The sequence below is a fragment of the Heteronotia binoei genome, chromosome 13, assembly GCF_032191835.1.
Source record: "Heteronotia binoei isolate CCM8104 ecotype False Entrance Well chromosome 13, APGP_CSIRO_Hbin_v1, whole genome shotgun sequence".
NCBI lineage: Eukaryota > Metazoa > Chordata > Lepidosauria > Squamata > Gekkonidae > Heteronotia > Heteronotia binoei.
The window spans coordinates 37,620,240-37,638,442 of NC_083235.1; the positions used below are offsets into that span (position 1 = coordinate 37,620,240).

The following is an 18,203-nucleotide window of genomic DNA, read 5'->3' on the forward strand; positions in this document are numbered from 1 at the left end:
ACTTTTATTAATTTTCTCAAGCTCTGCATCTGCAATTGGGGCTGTGCGTGAATTCATGGGATAACACAAAAGATTCCCCAACAGAGCAAACAGCAGCTCCCTAGGACCATTTCAGGGGAGGAAAAAGGTACCAAAGTCCCGATCCAAACTGGAACCCTGCATGCCTAGAAAATGAGTTCTAAGCATGCAACTTGCAGTGAACATTTAATCTGAAGTCCTGTTGGGGACCCAAACAAGATGTGAGGACTTTGTAATGTGCAGCAAGACCCTCATTTATTTGTTCTAAATGTTGTATATGGTGACAGCTGAGAGCTAACTGAGCAAAATATTACAAATCAATTAATCTACATACAAAAATCTAGATGAAAAAATTTAATGTTTATGTGCATTGTATGTGCAAGTATGTGTATTGTGTGTGTTTACAAATTTCATATTGTGTAAATGCACTGTGTGCATGCATTCATTCACATGGGTTTTTGTCTAACCCCTGACACTTTTATAACTTCATTCAACTTTCTTCCCTTCTCTGTTCCCTGAGAGAAGAGTTTTAATTTAAAGAAAGAGCTGCACACACACACACACACACACACACACAAAAAAAACATGGAGGAAAATAAACACCACAGAAGTGTAATTAGACATGCACTGAATTCATAGTCTCCAGGGAATCTGGGGATAAGACAAATAAGCAAATGAGAAGAGGCTTAAGTGATTCAGTTCCTTTCTGCTTTCATTGATCTCTGCAGGCTTTCCAATAGAGGCCTTAAAATACACATGAAGACTACAACTGTAGATAGATTCTGAATGAGATACGTAGCTTGGGATATTCCTAGAATTCATTGCTGGAGGCTGGATTTGCAAGAGGGCTGACCCTTAACCACAGCAGCTGACAACCCGGGAACCTAAAAATTCAGTTCCACATTCAGTTGTGAAAAGTTGTTCTGGTTCAGTTCTAGTTCAGGCCAACACAGATTTAATAAGTGATTCAGCACATTCCTGATGCCCTTCAGTTCTTGTCTATGTAGGAATATGTTGACATGTTTTTAATGTGCAGAATTTAATTAATTGGATAGCTTCACATTGTTGAATTTTTTCTTGGCTTCTGTAGTTTGTTCTTTAAAGAGTAATAAAGTAGAAAGGACAAAGAGGATGGAACAGTTGAAGCCCTTGTACTTCTTCCTGCATCACAGCACTCTGAACGGAAGAGTACTGCTTTATGATGAAGTTAAATTAAGAACTTGAATTTCAGTGCTACTGCTGATTTTCAGAAAATTTTTGAAATGTCCTGGGAGGAGTCCTGAGAATTGAGCTGGAATTTACATGCCACAGTGGGCAACTTATTTGGTCTACTGAAAAAGCTCCTTCCAATGTAAATTATAGTAAAATAAGATTTGGATTTTGCAAGATTATATTTGTATCTGATTCAAAAATAGGTGCGTAGAAGCAAATTTGGGAGGACAACTCTTTAAAGAAAAGATTTTAGATAAAGTGAGATGAGCAACAATTCTCTAAAAGCTCTGCACTTTTATCGAGCATGGACTGTAAACACATTAGTTATAGAAAAGAATATAATAAGAATATAAAAGAACGGGATAAGATGTTACCTATGTCTTATAAGGAAACTATTTAGAAGTATACTTGGAACTATGGGTTAGGCTTTTCTGCTTTAATGACAATGAAGAAGTCTTTAATAAATGGTTATTTCCAGATACTATTACATCTCCTTGAAGATTAAGAAAGATTATGATAAAAGGAGGCAGTATTTGTTGGAGAGGATACCATGGGAAGGTGACTTATATTTACATGTGGCAGGCCTGTTTCGAAATGTGAACATAGTCGGTATTTATTTATTTAAAATATATATATTAGCTCCCTTTCTACCTTCTGAAACTCAAGGCGGTTTACAATATAAACAGAATAAAAATGTAGAAATACATAACACAAATCAATAAATAGAAAAAAACCCTCTAAATTAATTAAATGCTGTCCTGAATAAAAACCTTCTTTAGTTGCCTTCTAAATATTGAAAGTGAGGGTGCCAGCAGGCACACCTGCTTGGGGAGGTTATTCCATAATTGTGGGACTACCACCAAAAATGCCCTCTCTCATGTACCCACCAGACTAGCTTCTTTGGTCAATGGGACAGTCAGGATGGACTTTCCTTCTGATCTTAATTCTTGGGCAGAAACATATGGGAGCAGACAGCCCTTCAGAAACCCCAGTCCTGCCAAGCCATGTAGGGTTTTAAAGGACAAAAGCAACACTTTGATGGTAGAGATGGTGTGAGCTGGTCAACAATATTTCCTGCTTTTTAAATTTAGGAGTGGAATTCAAGGTGCCCTTCTACCTTGTTTTTAAATAGTGATGTTTTTAAGTGGAGTAGCAGGGTTTTATCCATCTGGCACAGCTATTTATCTCATCTCTGAAGACGACTCAAAATTGCCAGTTATATATTTAAAAGGTTAATCAGAATCTGGAACATTGAAGTTATAGAAAATAACTCAGTTTTATAGAAAACTGAGAAAGGTCAGAATTTAAGGCAAAATGAGTTGTTCACATTTGCTTTGGAAGGAACATAAATCAAGAATCTGAATTTCACAGAGCTACTGATGATGCTAGCTTTTAAATTACTGTAATAACTGTAAAATTTTACAGTGAGATGTGCTAAAGCTGAGAAGTCTTATTCTGCTACATCTGCACATAATTTAAACATAATAAAATATTAATAAAAATACTGCTGGATGTCACATGACATAGCATGATAACATCCCATTCTCCTATTAGTTCTATAATGCTAAACCAGAAGTGCATCTTTAAGTAGTGGCATGGCACGGACTTCTTCACATGCAGGGTCAAAGCAGACTACAATTGCCCTCAGTGGTCTAGCACTATGGTAGAAGAGCAGGGCACCAACATCTATGGGCAACAGAGCTCAGATGTGCATTAGGTACCATGACAACTCTCAAGCCACCATGCAGATGTGCCCTCAGGCTAATGATTCAGGCAACGTGCTAAATTTCATTAACTTATGTTCCCATATGTGTCTTAAAATGGAATACAGGACTTTGTCTATAAATCATCCTAGAAGCTGGAAAAAGGCAATCTATACAAGGACAAATAAACTCATTTTCCTTTGTCCAGTTCTTCACAGAGATAAGTAATGTTGTGAGAAGGCTCTAGATGTTGCTGCTAAATATTGTGTTTTCTCTTCCACTCATTTTCATGCGTTTTGGTTCAGCTCCCTTCTATTACTTCTCTTCGGGTGAAATGCCATATTGCTCAGTCTCAGATTATTTATATTCAGGAACATTTCATTCTGCAAGTGAGGACAGTTTTATTTCTTTCAGTTACCCTAAAGGCATGAGGAAAAATGAAAAGGAGCCAAGGAAATCCCTCCTCCGGCAAAAAGAAAAGAAAAAACCTAGCAAGAAAGACTGTGAACACTGTCCTGAATGCAACAGCAAATGCAAATCATTTTTCGTATTATGCAAGAATCCCCCCCCCCCAATCACCATAAAATAAGAATGACTCAAAATCCAGGAACCCATGAAGATTCTCAGGCTAAGGAAGTTTGGGTTTGTCCTTACTGGGAGTCTGCATGGGAACTCCTAGTGTGGTATGGTGGTTAGAATATTGGACTAGGACTGGGTTTGAAGTCCCACTCAAACCATGAACCAATTGCATCTTTTGCAGAGGAAAGGAGAACCACATATGCTGCTCTGTGCTCCTTTAAGAAAGGGCAAGATATAAATGAGAGAGAGATTGGCAGACCGGCAGACAAATGCTGCTTTGGGAAAAAGCAGAAAGGGGTTAAAATCTGATATAGTGATTCACCTATAATAATTTTAGTCTGACAGGGATGCTGGAGCTACATAAATTATCTGCTAACCTGTTTCCCTCTGATTTATTCTTACATGGGCTAAAAGTTCCTGAGCAACCTTTTTGAAAGTTCTTTGCCTTTACCTGGATTTTTTTTTCTCTTTAAACTAGGATAGGAACTTGTACTTCTGTGTTGGACTGAGGATACTCTGTATGTGTTTAAACAAGGATGTATGAAACTGTGGAACCTGCTTTGTGGAGGTGATTTGGTGTACCATATAAACCTGAATTAAAATGGTTGGGCAAACTTCCACTTGATGCTATTATAAAAGAAGGGGCAAACCATCAAGTGTCAGGCAGCTTGCCCAATTTAGTCAGAGGCTGGATATGTGAGCTCATCAATGGTGGTTGCTCCAATAAAAAAATTAACATCTGGGATTCCTGAATGTCACTAAAATGAGTAAACTCAGAACATGTGTATATGATATATGTGATTTTACCAGCTAATAATGTATAGAGTGAAGGAGGGAACAAGGCCAAGGGCAGAAGATGGAAGCCAATCTGAGATCTAAGCTAGATGCGACAGTGGTTGATCCATACATCAAAGTCAAGTCATCACCAATTCTCAACCAACTGGGGGTGGTGTTTGTGTGCTGGTGGTTAAGAGTGCAAGATGAGAGCTAGCTTCTCCACCACTTCATCTTCAGGCTCTGCTCATCAGCAGAGAAAACACACTCAGCATGAACTGCTGGAAAGGCAGCAGAGTGCTAGATGGCAAGCCAGGATCTGTTATTACAACTTATTTCACTTTTAGCCTGCCCTGTTTCCATGAGGCAATTCAAAGAGGCAAATACAGGCCTCCCAAGAGGTTTCTTATCCAGGCACTGAGCCCAAGACCTGCTCTGTTTCAGAAGGACTGCTGTATCATGTGCCTTCAGACAATCACTGAAATCTTTAAGATAAATCACTTTGCAGAGTGTGGACTCTGAAGTTGCTTCCAACTGGAGTTTTTCCTCCAAATCCCCCATCCCCAATTGCAGTGGATTTAAATTTGGTTTCCACACAATGTTGTGCTTCTGCCAATCTTTTAGGTCTTCTCCAACTTACCTGTGATTCTTCCCAAATCTGCTTTGGTATGATCATATTGGAAGATAGTACCCAATGAGGGTTAGGGAAAGTATGGAAGGCAAGATGTGGATTTCTGCACCTCCCTGCCTACAAATGGCATCATTTCTGCTCTTGCTGGCTATTTACCCCACTACAGGTAGGTTTTGTGCCTTTTAAATTATTGGTTCCTGGTATACTGCTATAGTCTTACCACTGTATAGAGATATTCTGACTGCTGATAATAATAATGACTTTAAAAAGCTAAAAGCCTGCCAGTGATGACAGGGTGGGAGATGGCAGGTAGGAGCGGAAAACATGGAGTAAATTTCTGTGCAGAAGCATAACTGCTGCTGTGAATATTTTCAAATTTGCAGTAGCAATAAGAGCAGATCAGAAGATCTTGCAGGGAAAACAACCTGAGAAAGGCAAACAGGGCAAGGAGGATAAAGGGAAAGGGAAGGTTGTGATCTGTCCAGGGTGCTGAACTCATGATCCCAACCTTGTGTATCAATGACCCAGACTTATTATTTTAGTCCAGTGGAACCTTTAAGACTGACCACATTTTTTCAAGGCATCAGCTTTTGAGTGCTCTCTACCTATATGTAATGGCTGAAGATGACTTGTTTCATTGTAACTGAAGAAGTGTGTGTGCACACAGAAGCTTATACCTTGAATAAAACTTTGTTGGTCTGAAAGGGGCCACTGGACTTTGTTCTGCTGCTTCAGACCAACATGGCTGCCTACCTAATCCCAGACTTATAATGTCTGATTGAATCCTACAATCCTGTTTCAACTGCCTTTCTCCTGTTGACATTACAGATCCCGCCTGTCCCCACTAGACCTAGTCCACCTAACCCTCTCCCTTGGTTTCATTATATCAGAACTGGACAGATACTGAGAATTCTGAAGGGGGGGAATCCATATCACCTGCATATTATTACAATTTTCAGGCTTCCCTAAGGTGAAGGAATTATGTTAAACCATTTCCCATCTGTTGTGTACATGTATGTTCAAAGTACTGCATACAAGTCCATGGCAAAACAAGACTTGGTCCTCTCTTCATCCGACAGATGCAGTCATTTAAAATATAAATATGTGGGGCCTTTACACAGCTACCTATAATCAGAGAAAGCTCAATTAAAAGGAATTAATAAACACAATATAAACAGATACTGATGTTATTTGTTCACATTGGATTCAAAATACAGCTGGGACACAAAACTCTCCAAGTTCAATGAATGGTACAAAACCAATTATTCTGCTTCCCAGTCATATATCCCCACTGTATCACTATTTATTGAAGCACTTACCATTACAATGTTGGCTAGGTGGGCAGATATGAGGGCATACACCCCACCGGAGGAGCCCACAACTGGGGCAGTCATATCAGCAACAGACACTGCCAGAGAACCTTAAAGAAAGAAAAAAGACTTTGACTACAAAAATCCTGCTGAACAAATGTTCTCCCTCATTTTTCACACATTAATTGTTGCAGGCTAGCCATATTGGGACAGGAGGAGCTCTTCCAGATCATCACTTTATTGCTCTCCTGGTACTTGATTGTTCCAGGACATCTACATATCTGTAACCATGGTAGCACTTTTGCTGAAAACAAATACACTGATTTGGATCCAGTGTGAGAACAACTGAGAAATATAAGGCACAATTCTGCTTGTGCAACAGCTACAGCTTCCCTCCCTATACATTACAGTGTAAACAAAAACACAAGTGGGGATACAGTGACTCAGCACAAGGACTGATTTACTGTGGCCTTTTCTTGCATTTCTCCTTGCACAAGAGCCCTTGTACAGGCAGAAATTTGTTGATGGATCCCAGGCATTGTCCTGTTGTCTCTTCCTTCTTTCCTTCTCTCACTTATTCCCCTATCATCACATCATTACTTTCATCCTTTTTCTCTTCACTGAACCCTCTTCTGGCTTACTTTCTTCACATCTCCTTTCTGAAGCAGCCCGCAATTGAAAGACGCTACTAGAGTTCATGCCTGCACAGGAAAACCATGTTCCATCTTTGTGGGAGAAGAGCTATTTTGGGCTAAATCACTGGTACTGTGATTGTACTGTAGCCGTGTATTTTATTCTGAAATTTCTATCAATGCTGGAAAGGTAGTATGTAAGATTTACATTTGTATTTTTTAAGTATATATTTGCTTTAAAAAAACCTGGTTTTAGAGAATATATGACTGAGGGTAATTAGGTGAACTTTCCCTGAGGCTCACTTGTCCTCCCATTTAAGTCCAAAGCTAAAGGCAAGCAAATAGTTCCTATGTGCCAGGGCTCCATGGCAACACAAGGACAGAGTGAATGTACATCTTTCAGTCTGTGGAGGATATGGGGGTGGAGGAGTTTGTTCCCCCTAAAAACATACATCATTTTGTTGAATACCTCAGGGCTTCCAACCTTCATCAACCAGTTATGCCCAAATGGCAGGAATTAATGCCTGCTTTCAAGCTGGCCTCAGCCCTCCAATACTTCAGGAAGACTCACCAGACAAGGAAAAGACTTTGTTAGGTGCAGAGGGAGAGTTTTGGGCTGAAGCAAGTTTGTAGTGGTTAAGTGTGTGGACTCTTATCTGGGAGAACCGGGTTTGATTCCCCACTCCTCCACTTGTACCTGCTAGCATGGCCTTGGGTCAGCCATAGCTCTGGCAGAGGTTGGCCTTGAAAGGGCAGCTGCTGTGAGAGCCCTCTACAGCCCCACCCACCTCACAGGGTGTCTGTTGTGGGGGAGGAAGGTAAAGGAGATTGTGAGCTGCTCTGAGACTTTTCGGAGTGGAGGGCAGGATATAAATCCAATATCTTCTTCTTCTTCACCATGCCCTGAATCCTGCAGCCCAGGATCTGAAGCAGAAGCTCTGCAGTCACCAGCCTCACCCCCGAGGTCACCAGAGCTCTTGGAACACTAGAGGAGGAAAGCCCAAGAGAGGAGTGCAAGACTGGCACAGTGGCATGTGGCTAGCAGCCAGCACCAGTCAACCCCTGCCTGTGAGCTTGAGTCAGCACAAGATAAGGGCTGGCTGCCCCTGTACAGTGAAGAGTTGCACTTGTTTCTGAATGAATCAGTGGGGCAGAAGCAGCCAGAAAAAGGCAAGCAAGCATGGAAGCAACTTGTCCATAACGCTTGTGTGCCTGCTGTTGGTTTGTGCCTTGTTCTAGACCTCAGTGTGTTTGACCTTCTGGACTGTAATCTGGTTTGTGCTCTTTGGATATGCCCTTTTGATTTGACACTTGGACTATTTGTGCTTTAATCCCAGTCTGTGTTTGGACTACATGTTGCCTTTCACCCCAGATGCCTGCCTGAACCCAGACACAGATTTCCATCAGTGGAGTATGACTTTTTTGCCACCTCCTTCTCCTTCTGCAATCTAAAATGACTCCTGAAAAGGGAGCCTCACAAACAGCTTGAGAGAGGAGTTGGAGATGCATGTTGGGGGAAGGGAAGATACAAAAATCACTACCCCTTTCATCCACGTACATAATCCACTGGCTCCAAACCAGGCCATAGAACTCCATGGGGCCCAGTCCTTGTGGATTTTACGGACCCCCTCCCCAAGCCTTGGCTCCCTCCTCCCCCTTAGGACCCCTCCCCCTGATCACCTCAGCACATGAAGCAGGTAGCGGCTCCAGCAAGCTCTTCCCTGACGCACTCTTGAGTAGAGCTCAGTGGGTGGGCAGGCAGATTCCAAAAGTTGGGTGGGTAGGTGGGCAGCCAGCCCCACCCCCTGCTCCCAGCAGCCCTTAGTCTGGCCATGAAGAGCTGGGCGCTCCCATGTGCTGCGCCTTGTTTTCCACCGCCATGGGCCTGAATGGTAAGTTCTTGGGTGGGTGGGAGGAGAGGTCCCTAGATTAACACGCAGCAAAGGCATCTAGAGTCCTTTCAGGGTCGGGAGGGAGGAGGGAGGCCAGGACATATCTCCCCCAGCCAGCATGTACAAACTGCATGCGTTCCCTGCGGCTCCCAGTTGCGGAAGGGCACAGGAAAGCAGGGAAATGGGGAGGGATCACAGAGATACAAATCAGCCTTCTTTTGAACTTCAGAATTGGAAGTTCATCACTGCAGGCTGAACTCCAGGAAAGGAAGAAGGGGAATCAGAACTTACATGCATTTTAAATCATACTGGAGGGGGAGGGAGAGGGGTGGCCCCACTCTTTCCAGCTTCTTGCTCTCACCCCCATGCCCCCCCCCTGTGACTCTTAGCTATGGAGCTGCTCCAAACACTCATTTTTACAAGCTGGTACAGTGAAGAAGATAACCTGGGACTAGAAGGACTGGAGAATGAGAGCAAAAAGCAGAAATAGTACACACACTAAGAGAGCAAAAAGTAGGAATAGTACATACACAAACCAACAACTTTATTGGGGACTTTTCTGGTTCAGTAGCTATTCCAGCTATGAGCATCATCAGAGATCTACCATTATCCAGGTATTGTATTTTATTTCTTATTTGGAGTAATAGGTTAGAGTAGTAGATTGTAATGTATTTCCCTGGTCTGGGGACAGGGGTGATAACTCTACACAGCCAATTGCCCCACTTCAAAGAAAAAGATGCTGTAAGGTTGCCTTCATGTTTGAGAGGAGACAGATGGAATGTAATGGCAGGGTCTCAGTTAATTACTCTCAGCATTCCACAATTAAGGATACATCTGCCCATCAACCTCCAGTTCTGACATATGTTTCCTTCACTGTGCCCCCCTCCACGAAATTAAAGCCAAACAAATGGTGACCATATAAACTAAGCTTGCTATTCTTGTTTGGTCCTTGAATCTGTTAAACATCTTCATTATGCTGTATTGATTTACTGCTCATCCTCTACTGATATATATAGACTGGTAGTTTTCATTTCATTGTATCTGAAGTAGTGTGCATGCACATGAAAGCTTATTCCTTGAATGAATCTTTGTTGGTCTTAATGGTGCCACTCAAACTTTATCTAGGTTCTTCACAGTCTTTATTTGAATTGCAGCAGCATATTTTGGAAGCAATCAACATTTGAAACTTTGTAGTACTCCTGTACAAAAGGGGATTGGGCTTCTTTCCAAAAACTTGAAGCTGACAGGTCAGATAAGAAGCAAAAAGCAGAATATGTAGACAAATGAGCTGGTCCAATGTTAGAAAGGTGATCTGACAAGAGACAGATGTTGTAGCCTTTCAGAGATGCATAATGTAGTTTGGAGGGTAGTATAGTTTTCCCTGGGTGGATTCAGCAAAGGCTAGATGCTTTGCTCAAGTAGGAATAAATGGTTGGTAGACAAAGACAAACCATTTTTACTTACAAAATGCTTTCAGTCTATTTTTCATCCTACCCTTCCTTCAAGGAGTTCTCTCCCATCCTCCATTTTTCCTCCTTACAACAGCCCTGTGGTAGGTTAGGCAGAGAGAGGTGGCAACAGGGTCATGGGCAGGGCTTTTTTGTAACAGGAACTCCTTTGCATATTAGGCCACACATCCCTGATGTAGCCAACCCTTCTGGAACTTACAGTAGGCCCTGTACTAAGAGCTCTGTAAGCTCTTGGAGGATTGGTTACATCAGGGGTGTGTGGCCTAATATGCAAAGGAGTTCCTGCTACAAAAAAACCCCTGGTCACGGGATCTGATGCAGGTCTCTCCAGCATTAGCTTAACATTCTAGCCATTATCACTTTGCCTCTCAAAATTGTCCTCTCCAGCTCTCTCCACCCCCCACACACAAAGGGAGAAAAAGATACAGTGGCCTGTATCTTTTCCTTTGCAGGGAGAAAAATCACTTGTTCTACACCAACCCTGGCAACCTCCAGCTGTTGCTTTTTATTTAAAAACAAAACATAAGCCAGGGAAAAGGTACATGGAACAACATTCAAGGGGTATCAGCACTCAGATAAGTGGAATAATTGTTATCAATCAACTCTGTTTTGCTCCACAGAATAGTCTGGTACAAATCCATGAGTATGATTGATAATTTTGGTTACATTTGTATTATACCCTTTCTCCAGGGAACTCAGAGAAACCATTTTAGCCTCACAACAACCCTGTGATGTAGGCTGGCACAAGAGAGTCTGACTTGCCCAACACCGTCCAGTGAGTCTTATAATTGAGCAGGGAGCTAAACCTGAGTTTCTTACTTTCAGACTAAGTGCTCTAATCCTACCTCCCACCACAGATTCTACACTTGGTCCTTGATAAAATACATTTAGCATCCTTTTCCTTTGTTTAAGGGAGAAACAGCGATCTTCCCCACTGTCAAAACACCAAAAAAGTTTGGAAACCATACATAAATGGTAACCAGCAGCAGGGCAGGGAGCTTGTTCCTCCCCTCCCCCAAGTCTCAAGTGTCATTACCTCACAGCAGTGACAAAGTATAGTCTTGGTGGCCTCTATAGGACAAGGCAAAGCAAAACAAACTGGATGCTGGCATTGCATCCAACAATAATGGGAAGAACTCCCAACAATAATGATATCCACAGCCTGAACAACTGCAATAAACAGTGAAAGTTCTTCACCCAGGGTAGTAGATCAAGTTTTGGAATGATCCATTTTAAAAGCAGTGGGAGGAGGCCTCATTTGGAAGGGAGGTGTGCTAGGTGAGAACCCTTCATGATCTCTGACCCAAATACCTAAGTGACTGTTTTTCCTGACAAGAACCTGTGTAACAGTTATGTTCCTCATCACATATGTTTTTGCTCCTGGAAATATCTTCATAAAGAATAATTTCTTCATCTCCAATAAGAGACCATGTGCCGTAAAGGTATGTCCCCAGGAAAAAAGTATGTCCCCAGGAAAAAAGTATGTCCCCAGGAAAAAAGTGTGAAAAGTAGTTTTCTTTAAGAGGGTTAACAATGATGGCATTCAAGGTTGTATTGGTGCCCTTTGGCATGATGACGATTTCCCTTTTTAGTGGACTTTCACTGCTTTCTGTAAACTGCTCTATTGCTGATTGCTTTATTATGTGGTGTTTTTGTGCACTGCCTTGAATCTTTTTTTTTTTCAGGGGAAGGGGAGGCAGAGTCAAAATGCTTAAATAAATAAATAAGGTCCCTGTGGTGCATCTGTTTGGGATAAGCTTAGTGCTGGTATGGAGCCATACAAAACCCCTTTGCATTTTATCCCCAAGAAACAAGTGGGCACCAGCAAACATGATGGGGTTCGTGGTCTTAAGATGTTTGATGCGTACCCTTATTTCCAGACCTAGATCTCCACTACCCTGTAACTATAATAGTGAAGAGATGTAAAGGACAAAAAAAAATACTCTGACTGGAATATTAGATTTGGCCCCTCATCAAGGTCAATTAATAATTATGTATACCGTTTTTATAAACAAAAAGACCTGAGAGAATTCACAGAGGGGAAATTGTGTTCACTTCCCCACTGGCCTCCATCTGGTTCCATCCCTCCTTTTTTGTGCCTGGCCTCTGTTCTGCCTCTGCTTCCTCCCTTCCTGTACTCCCCCCCTCTTTATTCCTCCCTGCTTCCCAGACCAATTGCCCACCTAGAAGGGCTGCCAACTGCCTGGCAGAAAAATGTCCTCTCCCTTTAATATGGTTTAATGGAATATTATATACCAGGTGGATGTTGTTTACCTCCATATCAAAAAAATCTTCAGCTGCCCATGGAGGTTTTTAAACAGAGGCTAGATGGCCATCTGACAGTGGTGAAGATCCTGTGAATTTGGGGTGGGTATTTGTGGGTTTCCTGCATTGTGCAGGGGGTTGGACTAGATGATCCTGGAGGTCCCTTCCAACTCTATGATTCTATTCTATTATTTAAGCCTTTATTAAAAGGGCAGGACATTTCTCTCCAGGTCTGTCAGCAACCCTACCACCTGGTCCAGGGCACAAGGCAGAGCTTTGGTGTGGATCTTATTTATTTATTTATTTATTTATTTAGAATTTATATCCCGCCCTTCCCACGAATGGCTCAGGGCGGCTTCCAACAATAGATCCCACATAACAATAAATATTTAAACATGTGAGGGAATAGACAATTAAAACAGATAAAACAGATAAAACTCTAAAAATTAATAAATATTCAAGTATATATAAAGGAAATCTGGCAAATTGCAGGTTCTCAAGCTAGGTATAGGCTAGCCGGAAGAGGGTCGCCTTACAGGCCCTGCGGAACTGAACTAGGTCCCGCAGGGCCCTCACCTCCTCCGGCAGCTGATTCCACCATGTAGGGGCCATAACAGAGAAAGCCCTTTCTCTGGTGGATTTCAAGCGGGCTTCTTTCGGCCCAGGGACAGTAAGGAGATTTTGTGTTCCCGACCTCAGTACTCTCTGGGGAACATGCGGGGAAAGACGGTCCTTCAGGTAGACAGGTCCCAAGCCATATAGGGCTTTAAAGGTGATAACCAGCACCTTGTACCGGACTCGGTATATCACTGGAAGCCAGTGCAGGGTCCGAAGACCCGGCTGAATGTGTCCCCACTTTGGGAGACCCAATAACAGCCGGGCCGCGGCGTTCTGCACCAGCTGCAATTTCCGAATTCGGGACAGGGGCAGCCCCATGTAGAGGGCATTGCAGTAGTCTAACCTCGAGGTGACCGTAGCATGGATCACTGTTGCTAGGTCGTCGCGCTCCAGGAAGGGGGCCAACTGCCTTGCCCGCCTAAGATGAAAAAACGCGGACTTGGCAGCGGCTGCTATCTGAGCCTCCATCTTTAAGGAAGGCTCCAACAGCACCCCCAAGCTCCTGACCCTGTCCGCCGCTATCAGCGGCGCACCGTCAAAGGCTGGCAGGGGGATTCCCCCTCCCGGGCCGCGGCGACCCAAGCAAAGGACCTCTGTCTTCTTGGTTGCAGACGGCTCCCAGGGTGGGGACTCTGGCAGCTGGAGGACCAGCTACTGCTGCAGCAGGCAAGTGGCACTGCTGGGCTGGCTACTCCACAAGGTCCTTGAGCTGAGGGTGCCCTTAACCGCCTCTGGTCTCTAGGTGGTCAGCCAGGCAAACAGAAAGGCTCGGCAAAGCTGGAGGGGCCTGACACTGCTCGAAGATCCCTCAGGTGACACATGCAGGGAGGGGAAGGGGCGCCTGCTACCTCTGCAGTCAGATAGCACCCTAGGCAGTGGCCTATCTGGCTGACTCCCTAGCACCAGTCCTGACCCATCCTGGTCAATCTTCTTCCTAGGTACAGCAGCCCAAAATAACACCTGAACCTTGACTATTAGATACATGCTATCAGTCCCTTGTTTTGTGGTTGCTAGTGGTATTATATTTACATCATGTATCCATGGTACTACTGCTGATTGCAGCAAGGAGTGGGTGAAATCCAACAATTCGGAACAAAAAAAAATTATTTTCACACCCATGCTGTGAAATAATTGGCTGTTGGCAAAAAGGTATTTTCTGCCTCTGATCGTTCGTGGTAACAACTTTCAGAACCTGTTCCATCCTTCTAACAAGAGGGCTGTTTCCTTTCCTTCTTTTTATTTTTAGCTTTCTGATCCCACAGTCTGACACAGTTAACAAGGGGGAAATCAGCAGTGGCAAAATATGTAGGAAGCAGAAAGGTGAAAGTGACAAAATCAGACAGGCAGAGTGTTAGACAAAATAAGGGGCCAAACAGAAAAGGGGAAATTGTAGGTGTTAAAGAGTAAGAAAAAAATTCCTTCTCCATTGGGAGCTTATAATCTAAATTTTGACAGTGGGGGGCTCAGAGGAAGAAAAGGAAGTAACAAGTACAGAAGAAGGGATGAATGGGAGAGACAAAGAATGAACAAATGCAGGCATCACTTCAGGCCTCCAGCTCACCAACAGAGTAAGTCTCAATGATGTGTCTGGGTTGTATCATTTCAGATTGCAGAAGGGCTTGTAAGATTGACTGCTCCTCCATATAAAACAAAATCACTATGCAAACAGAATAAGTGTCGGGCAATGCATGGAGAAACATTATGTCATTTCTTCCGGTTAGAAAATACATGATGCAGGCAGCCCTTCTGGAGCTAAGCCAGATCTGGGTACAGCTGGCAAATCTGTGAAAGCTGATAAGATCACAGGTACCCTGCCCTTGCATACCAAAAAGTTATAGCCCCAGACACAGATTAACACTTCAGGGAGTACTAAGCCTGAGATCACTGAGGGATTGTGGGGTTAAATCACAGCAAAGGTTTCCACATAAAAGGTGGGTTTTGAGGATGGATTTGAAGGAAGACAGAAAAGTGAGATGCTTTAGGAATTCAGGGAGAACGTTCCAAGTATAGGAGGCAACCAAAGAATATGGGAAGAGCTGTTTCAGAGAGAAGACAGCCTTTCATCAACTGTGGTTGGTATCAGAGAAGTAAGGATTGGCTTTTGCAGTATTGTATAGAAAGCTGATTCTGTCAGGAAAAGGCAACCAACCTTAGTTCTGGCAGTTACTGCAGAAACACACTATTCAGGGTTGCCACTAAAATTTTATTTTTCATTTCCCTGAGTTTCCCTGACCAACATTTGTCAATTTCCCTGACCACCATTAAAAGATAACCACAAGTCAAAAATTAATAGGTCATGTTGCATAAATGCAAGGCTTAATGAAATGCGCCACTCTACAACTACACAAGTCTCAACTGCAAAAATATTTGTCAAAGTAAGAGATTTAATATCAGCTTCTTTCAACATTAATTGCAGCAACATCTGTTTTGCAATTGCACCAATAATAATAATAATAATAATAATAATAATAATAATAATAATAATAATAATAATAATAATAATAATAATAATAATAATAATAAATTTTTATTTATACCGCGCCAAGGCAGGCTCAGGGCAGCTATTACACCAAGATACAAACTTCAATTCAAGTAAACTCTGAATGCTAACAAGTAGGAACTTTCCCAAAACTGGGAAAATTTCACTTTCACTTTCTGCTTCCAGAAAGTGTAATTAGATCAGCAGCAAGAAGGAGGTGGAGTTTCTGCAGTCTAGAGAAGCAGACAACCCTCATTTGCAAGCCTTATGCATGGGAGAAGTCAGGAAAGAGGGTGAGAAATTAACTCCAGCAGGAAAAAGCAATCACATTTGCAAAATTTACTTTGCGTGGTGCAAAGTGCTAGTTGTCTGTGAAATCCAACAGCGGCAAAACTCATTTGCAACTCTGTGCTGGGTTTTGGCAGGAAACAAAATGTCCATTCCATACACAAGCATAACCCAAAAACATGCTTATTTTTATATGTAAGTTAAAAGCAGTACTAGCAGGTAGGGATGAAAACAGTTAGAAGTTTAAAGTTTGCATATTGCTACTTCTCTATTCCAGTTGCCACAAGCACAGATCATGCTCTTGCAGTAGCAGCTCAAAAATCCACTGCTTGAATATATTTTAATCACATTTTTCCTGACTTTCCCTGACTTCAGACCAATTTCCCTGACCAATTTCCATTTCCCTGACTTTCCATAAAGTGGCAACCCTTTTATTGGCCCATCCCACGTCAGTCACCATTTCTGGCATCTCATTGGCTGACTCCCCTGCCCCCACATACTGCAGGCCCAGGAATGTTGAACAAACTGCCAAAAGCAGTCTTACCTCAGAGACAGCCACATCTCCAATTCTTCTCTGTGTCCTCTCTGTCAAAGGGCTGCAGAGCTACTGTGGCCTCACAAAAGGCCGCCCAGCATATACAGCCTCCAAGGGCCACAGAAATAGCTAGGGAGGTCAGGCCCCGCTAGGAGTGTTTCCTTACAGCCCATGGCTGTCCCCTGTAACATGCTAGCCAGAGGCTGTTGCTAGGCAACTCAGGCTGTTTTTGTCAGGAAAGGTAGAGGCCTCAAGGGAATAGTGCCATGAGTGACGATGATGACTAGGCGAGACCCTCGCTTGAGCCAGCAATTGAGCCTATAGCTGAAGGATGCACACCTACAAGGAAGGTTGTCGCTAAGTCCTGAGTTTTAACCAAAGTTTCTTTACTGCTAATTGGGACATCACCAGAGGCCCATTTAGCCCCTGCTTGGGGCTGGGCTATCTGCGGAAGCAACAAGACACTTCTGGCATGACCAGCGTCCACCCCAGCTCTTGCACCCTTGCTTGTATTATTGGCTTTCTGACTCCCAGCTCCCAACGATCTTGCTCTCTGACTCAGCTATCTGACTCGGCTTCAGTTTGAACTCTCTGGCTTGACCCCAGACTGGACTTGGACTTTGCTCTAGCCTGTACCCAGCTTGTGACAAGTATAATGCCATACAGTCCACCCTCCAAGTCAGTTATTTTCTCCAGGACGGGGAGAGAGATCTATTGTCTGGAGTTCAGATGACCGAGATCAGCTTCCCTTGGGGGAGGCAGACTGAATGCCTTCACTTGGATGGGTGGGAAGACAGTGGGGGGGGCACTCGCCCAGAGTTTCCTTCTAGAGCCCATTGCATTTTTCTTCAAAACAGGCCTTACTCCTAGTTAAGTAATAAATGGATATGAAGATGAAGCCTTGGGGGAAAAGATATTAAGTTTAGTCTTGGACACAGAGTTTGAGATGGCATCATGTAGACACATCTGCTTGGCAGTTGGAAATCCAGAGGAATTGGAAAAGGTTTGGGGCAGAAAAATATGGCTGGATTTCATCAAGTATAGGTTTAATGAGCTCACCCAAGGGAATGGACAACCAAGAAGTGAAATCTAAGGAACTACAACAGACAGCAGAGAAGTTTATCGGTGAACATATCAAGTGGGTGATTTAGAAGGTAGAAAGAGACAACTGATTACAGTATTTTAAAGTCTTAAGATATACAGGACAGGAGGTAGTCAACTGTACTACCAAAGACAATGGAAAAGTTAGAGACTGTGAACAGACAACACAGACATTTAGATTTGACAGTGGTTGGTAATTTGACAGAAATCATTAGCTATTTTAGTCAAGGATATTTTAGAAAATGCAGAAACAGCATTATAGGAAATTGGGAGAGGAGCTAGTTGAGAAAAAGTAAGGACAGCACATTCCTGGAGGTTTGGGAGGCAGAGAATAGATGGAAAATCAGATAATAACAAGAGGGCTAGCAATTGTTCAAGATAGGAAAATGGAGAATAGTGGTTTATTTGAACATATTAGGAAAATTGAACATATTAGGAGAACGGTGATTAGATCGAGGAGGCTGATTGTGGGGAAAATGACAACTGGGAGTTGGAAAAGGAGAGGATCAAGGTGATATATTGTAAGGGTGTATCAAGGTCTCACTTTAGCTTAGATGAAACCATGGTCTGTGAAATTCCTGATATAAGGAACGGACCCTAATTCCTTTCAATTTCTTGGCATTAAAGGAAAATACTAGGTTGGATCCTAACTAAATTTCCCACCAATGGAAGGAGAGGTATAATTTCCACCAATTTC

The 18,203-nt window shown here is 42.9% G+C and overlaps 1 protein-coding gene across 1 annotated transcript in view; it reads right to left on the reverse strand.

Annotated features, from left to right (window-relative positions):
• The window catches only part of RHBDL3 (rhomboid like 3), a 190,657-nt gene that overhangs the window by 8,324 nt on the left and 164,130 nt on the right, over positions 1-18,203 (reverse strand). Inside the window, exon 8 of the mRNA XM_060253195.1 lies at positions 6,237-6,337. Within this exon, the coding sequence (XP_060109178.1) occupies positions 6,237-6,337 (101 nt within the window). The remainder of the gene's footprint in view (positions 1-6,236; positions 6,338-18,203) is intronic.